The 6,116-nt window shown below is 36.0% G+C and overlaps 1 protein-coding gene across 1 annotated transcript; it reads right to left on the bottom strand.

The window, feature by feature from the left end:
* Positions 1-2,051: 2,051 nt before the first annotated feature.
* On the bottom strand, positions 2,052-4,785 carry LOC130233250 (paired amphipathic helix protein Sin3b-like). The gene is made up of 3 exons (XM_056463203.1): positions 4,763-4,785; positions 4,171-4,369; positions 2,052-2,320 (listed from the first exon to the last, which is right to left on the bottom strand). The coding sequence occupies exons 1-3, from the start codon at positions 4,783-4,785 to the stop codon at positions 2,057-2,059; spliced, it is 486 nt and encodes a 161-aa protein (XP_056319178.1). The 3' UTR covers positions 2,052-2,056.
* Positions 4,786-6,116: the final 1,331 nt, after the last annotated feature.

Raw genomic sequence — 6,116 nt, 5'->3', positions numbered from 1 at the left:
ACATTAAACATTTGGTGTACCAGATGTCATTTAAACATTTACTTAAATGTATATAAAATGAGAACAATTGTGCTCAAAATGAAAATAATGTAATAGTGGGGTAAAATGACAACATTCTTGATATTTTTGGGGGGGGAAAATCAGTTTATATAGTGCAAACACTATAAAATGTATGTAAATACATATAGCACACGTTGGTTTTCCTACCAAAGGGGGCTGCACAATATATCGTTTCTGCATTGATATCACAATGTGATCATTAGTAATAGTCACATCATGAGCATATGCAATGTTGAGTCTGGATAATAATTAGCATTTTGCATGTATTTTTTGAGGGTTCTGGCTGGGAGCGTTTTAAAGCATTCAGGCCTAAGAAATTGTATCGTTTGTAACTTTGACAAATTAATAATGATTTAATTGTTTATAAAATGAAGACTGCAGTATTTTTAATTACTGTACAATTACTGTACATTTGAATACAGTTCAACTCATTGGAAAACAACCAAACACTGTTTATTTAATTGGTATATTTTTCTTTATTGAATTTATCTACGCTTGTAGATTGTTTCTTATATTTTAAGCATATGCACTCCTGTACAGAACCATCCAATCAATCTAAAATTATCAATTCTTTCCAAATAGTTATTTAACTCATCTTGTGAAATTGTATTTATATATAGCAGAATAAAAATATATTGCAATGTTTTCCAATGTCGTGCAGCCCTACCCCAAAGTATTCAAATATGGATTAAAACGAAAAAGTAGAGATGCTCCCATCGATCGGTATTGGTCGCTAATCACATTTCACGATTCAATCTGTACTCGATGATCTGGCTGATCTTATGAACTGATCGCAAGTGTTTGTTTACAAGTTTTCAAGCAGAGAAGATGCACGTGCATGCCCGGGTTATACATCAGCAGCGTTACAACACATGAGCAAGGTTTCCGAATTTCATTGGTTTTTTTTTGTTACCATTTTTTAATGTTTTATTAATTTTGTAAAGCTGCTACTGAACATGTACGCAACATCCTTAATTTTTTTTAGGTAAGGCGAGATCTCATATTTAAAGGGTACTTGCTTATGCAATGGCAAAATTATATAAAGCGTGAAGAGTCAGAATCCGCAATCGGTACCCAGTATCGGCTGCAAAAATTCTGATTGGAGCATCCCTATATAGTGTCACCAAAAAAAAAAAAAAAAAAAAAGAAAATTCATAAAATGGGATAATGCTGCATAATTAAAGATGATGTCAAATTCATCAAGAATCGTAACCCGTTCTTTAAGAACTGCACAACTAGGTTGTTTATTTTGTGATAACTGATACAGGATAAATGTTATACATTCTTTTTTCAAAACACTGATATTTTGTCATTTTCTGTTTTAATATGTAAAAATTACACCAAACAAAAGCAAGAATTTGGCGAGATTGATATGATACATGATCTGAAAGATTTAACAAAACGGGCTATAAATCATGAGCAGTGATTGACGGGCGACACCGACAATCTCTGTTTAGTTAGAAGAGACGATGAAAACAAAGAACACAAAACAGAGAACTAAAACAAGGACATTACGGATAAGATACCAGTGTGCGCCAGAGAAAACATAATTTTTTTCCAGGTCATCATTCATAGCCAAGAAAATGCACACGGAATAATCTTTCTGCCGCATATATGCAATTGCTCGAGCTCTTGAGTCGACTGTACTGTACAAAAAGACACATACAGATGTTTGCAGACATACTTTAAACCTAGTCTCTCAATACTTCAGTATAAACAAAACAAACTCTGCTTTCAGGTGCTAAAAACTACAATGGACTTTCTTTAAAAAAAACAAACGAAAAAAGTTTTTGACATTCACATTTCTGAAACGTCTGATAACTGCATCGGTCATGATGGACTAGTGTTGAGATGTGATGCTCGTCGATGAGGATTTTCTTCCTCTGAGCAGCTGTCTGTCCTCCTTAAACGCTGTGTTTGGGCTGAGAGTACTTGCCCTCGGCCGTGAGAATGAATCAGTGAGTGAGACAGAAAGAGAAAGAGAGAGAGAGAGAGATCACAAAACTCCATCTGAAGGCGTGAGGTCGTTACGGTGAGGCGGGGCCTTGCTGTTGTAGTGCACCTGGTACCTGTTGACATGCAAGCCTTTGACCTGCAGGGACACACAAGTGGTCTTGCAGGGGATCATGTCCTCATCATCTTCTCCCATGAGCCAGTCCTGCACACTGCGCTCAGCGGCGGGAGACACGTGTTCACTCAGCCAGCCCCGGTGCCACTGGTCAAAGCGCTCATGCTGAGCCCGCGCTACTCTGTGCTGAGACTACAATCAGACACAGGACAACATTAAGACAAAGAAGTGCAATGCCATTCAAATGTTTGGGTCAGATTTTTTTTTGAAGGAGTATAACACTTCAATGGACCCTTTTCACATTTCCAGGTTTTTCAGTAACGGAAATAGTCATTCATTCATTAGTTGTACACATGTGTTTTATGCAACAAATGCCCTTCCAGCCGCAACCCAACACTGGGAAAGACCCAAACACTTTTGCATTCACACACTATGGCCAATTTAGCTTACCCAATTCACCTATACTGCATGTCTTTGGACTGTAAGGGAATCCAGAGAAAACCCACGTTAACACGAGAGAACATCTACACTACCACAAAATGTCAACTGTGAACCAGAACCAGTGACCTTCTTGCCAAGGATTTGAGATGCTAATGACCGTTACACCAGTCAAAACAGTCTTGTGGAAAGGGTCCATGGGAGTAGGATGCAATAAATTGAGCAAAAGTGACATATAAATGTTTAAATGTTTTAAAAGAATGATATTATATTATATTAAAACAAATGCTGCTCTTTTTTTTGTTTTGTTTTTATAAATTAATGATCACAACTTTAATAAAATCACAAACAGCAAAAACGGTTTTCAACATTGATAATTATCAGAAATCATTCTTGAGCAACAGTTGAGCATATTAGAAACACTTCTGAAGGATAATGCAACTGGAGAAAATTAAGCTTATATTTTAAAACATTTAAGCAGAAAACAGTTATGTTTAAGTTTAACAGTTATTGATTTTAATAATATGAGAAGTATTAGTTTAAATTAAAAACATAGAAAAAAAGATTTCAGCTAATTCTCAAGTCATTTTTTAAATATACTACGGTGAGAATGAATAAAAACAATTGCTCCTTTCACACATGCAGACTTTTCCGGAAAGGCATCATGTGTCAACAGGTCCTTTTTGAAAATACTGGTAAATTCGTTCCGGCAATTTTCCGGAAAGAGAAGTTGTAACATTACTGCCAATTTGCCAGAATGCTGCTCTGTGTGAACGCAGAATGAAAATTGCCGGAAAGAGCACATTCACGTTTAGAACACGCTGACGTCTGACGTCTACTCCAACTAATCAGAACATTGATTAGTTGATTATGAAAATAAATGGCTTTGAATACGTTTCCAGACACATTTAGCTGCTAGTTGTTAGTCAGATATGAGTGAACGTGAAGAAGTGCTCCAGTGAGTACGTCTCAACATGCAAAAGTGTTCCTTCATATGTTTACATTGAAGTTGTTCACAATACTTATCCATCCACAGAATTTGTAATAAAATCTGTAAACATTTAGCTGCAGTTAGCGCTTCTGCATTTGGATGTCTCTGGGGCAAAAGCAGCTACATGAATGCTAAAGCTTTAAATAAAAGTAAAACCATCAACAAAAGCCTAACCCCTATTATGTTTACAAATACAAGTGCATTGTGGGAGTCCTTGTCTGTGTGAACTGCTTTTTTTGAATCTAGTCCTTCCGGAAATTTTACATATATTTACCATTATTACTGTGTGAAAGGGGCTAATGAGACAAACAAATCAGAAAAAAACAAACAAACAAATAAAACGCTAAAAACAACAAAATAAAATTACATTTATTATAATAATATCAATACAATACTGCATACTTTTCCACAATAATTATATTTTTAATTAAAGACCTTAGTGGTATTAAAGTAGTATACAGTATTATCTTCTCTTTTAAAAGCTGAAAAAGCCCAAATATATAGTTAGCAAAATTTATTTGAATGTAGACTGTTAGCTATTATAGCTAGTCAAAACGCATGTTAACAAAAAAAAAACTGAAAAAGGACCTCTTTTTGTATTTTATCTACATACCCTCCGTGCCTTCACCAGGGCTCCTCGACGGTACATGTAGTCCTCGGAGTTCATCACAAACACCATCTTATGTGTGTTCAGTTTGAATCGGCAGTCCAGGTTTCCGGCTGTCTCTACACCCATCTTCCTATGCCACTCTCTCCGGCAGCGCATGGCTTCAACCTGCTTGATCTGCCAGCCACGGAAATGTCTCACATTCCTGCAGGAGACACAGAGGGATGCAGAACAATTGTCAATTTGCTGCAACCTAGCAGACTTAAAGAGATAGTTACAAATTGTCATCATTTACTTCTTCCTCTACTTGTTTCAAACCCGTTTTCTCTTCTGTTGAACAAAGCAAGATATACTGAAGAAATGGGGAAAACAGCTTTAGTACTACATAGTATTTCTTTATACCTAGAATAAGCGTCAGTGGCTGCTTTTTTCCGTTCATTAGTATATCTTGTTTTGTGTTTAACTGAGGTTGTGTGAGTAAATGTTGGGGAATTTTTTTATTTTTGGGAAAACTATCCTTTAAAAGAAGGTCCTTCAATGTGGAATGTGTTGTTTGAGCATGATGAAGCTTTGCAAAGTTACAAAGGACAAAATCTACATTGCTTCTAGAAAAATGCACATCGCTATTTTTCAAAATGAAATATTTCCCACCCAAGGCATGGCTAAGGGCGTAGGGTTTAGTTGAGTTGTGCTCATGTTCTCTTCATGTTTCACAGATCTGTGCATTCAGAAAACCATACCAAGAGTTTATACTAACAAGGCTTTAAACACATGCACCGTTGTAAAAAGCATTGTATTTAAATAGATGCAAAAAAACAAAAAAAAAACCTGCTTGTTTTTGCTAGATTATTACAGAAACCATTATGATAATCTGGTAATAAAAGTGGTCTAAAATAACAAGGGCGTAGTGGTGGGAGTATCTACACCATGTTATGGCCAACCTTAAAATAAAATTTTTTTAGAGATGTTCCGATTGACCCTTTTTCTGGTTTTGTTACCGTTTCTCATACCTGGGCTAAGGGTATCGGCAAATACAGAGTCCGATACCTGGGTGTGGATTTCTATATACATCGACTAGCCTTGTATCAATAGATTATGGTGTGCTTCAGATGAATCCTTTAACGCAGAGGCGCGTAAAACTGGTCCTGGAGGCCTGGTGTTCTGCAGAGTTTAGCTCTAACTTGCTGTAACACATCTGCTAGTAAGTTCATTGTATGTCTTAATGTCCTTAATGAGATGGTTCAGTTGTGTTTAATTGGAGTTTTTATGAATGAATCGATTGAACAAATACCTTAAGTGAACTAGAATATTTTTATTATCAGAATCTGTATCAGTAAACCACACAGCACGATCAAGCACTACAACACTTGGGCAGATCATTGTGCATTAAAAAATAAACTACTAACACAGAAACTGACATAGAAATGGAGCATTTTGTGCTCAGTTTGAAGCAAGAACACTATTATTGAGACTATGATCAATAAAGGCTTTTGCACTGGGTTGTTAGAGGAACTAGCCACTAGAGAACAATAATTTTCCTGGTTGCATTTACACCATCTACTCTGAAGTGAACTAGGTCAGCTGATAGTAACATGAAACTCTACGTTCAACAAAATCAGCAGCTGGAGGATGAGGACACCATGATCAAACCTGTTTTCATTGTGGCATGTGTTTGTGAGAATGGAGATGGATACCACTGGTAGTTCCTATTTGGCTGGGGTAGACCCTACTGAAGTAGGAGATAATTCTGTACTCTCAAATGATGTTTGTATGACCAAAATCATTCTAATTTCCTACTGTGTGCACATGCCAAAAAAAAAAAAAAGTATTTCACCAATAGTTCTAGGAACTATGAAAACGTGTTTAATTCATATATACATTAAAGAATCTTATATTTTTGATTTATTTTTATCATTCCAAATCTTAAAATTAGATTTTCAAGTACATAGAAT

Source organism: Danio aesculapii, chromosome 8, assembly GCF_903798145.1.
Source record: "Danio aesculapii chromosome 8, fDanAes4.1, whole genome shotgun sequence".
NCBI lineage: Eukaryota > Metazoa > Chordata > Actinopteri > Cypriniformes > Danionidae > Danio > Danio aesculapii.
The sequence above is the reverse complement of the archived record's forward strand: the minus strand, read 5'-3'. Positions and strand labels throughout refer to the sequence as shown.

Coding starts and splice junctions, on each gene's coding strand:
- LOC130233250 (XM_056463203.1), bottom strand. CDS start 4,785: ATGTGCATTTTTCTAGAAGCAAT. Junction 4,370..4,762: donor TGCATTTTTCTAGAAGCAAT/GTAGATTTTGTC, acceptor TGTCTCCTGCAG/GAATGTGAGACATTTCCGTG. Junction 2,321..4,170: donor CCCTGGTGAAGGCACGGAGG/GTATGTAGATAA, acceptor GTCTGATTGTAG/TCTCAGCACAGAGTAGCGCG.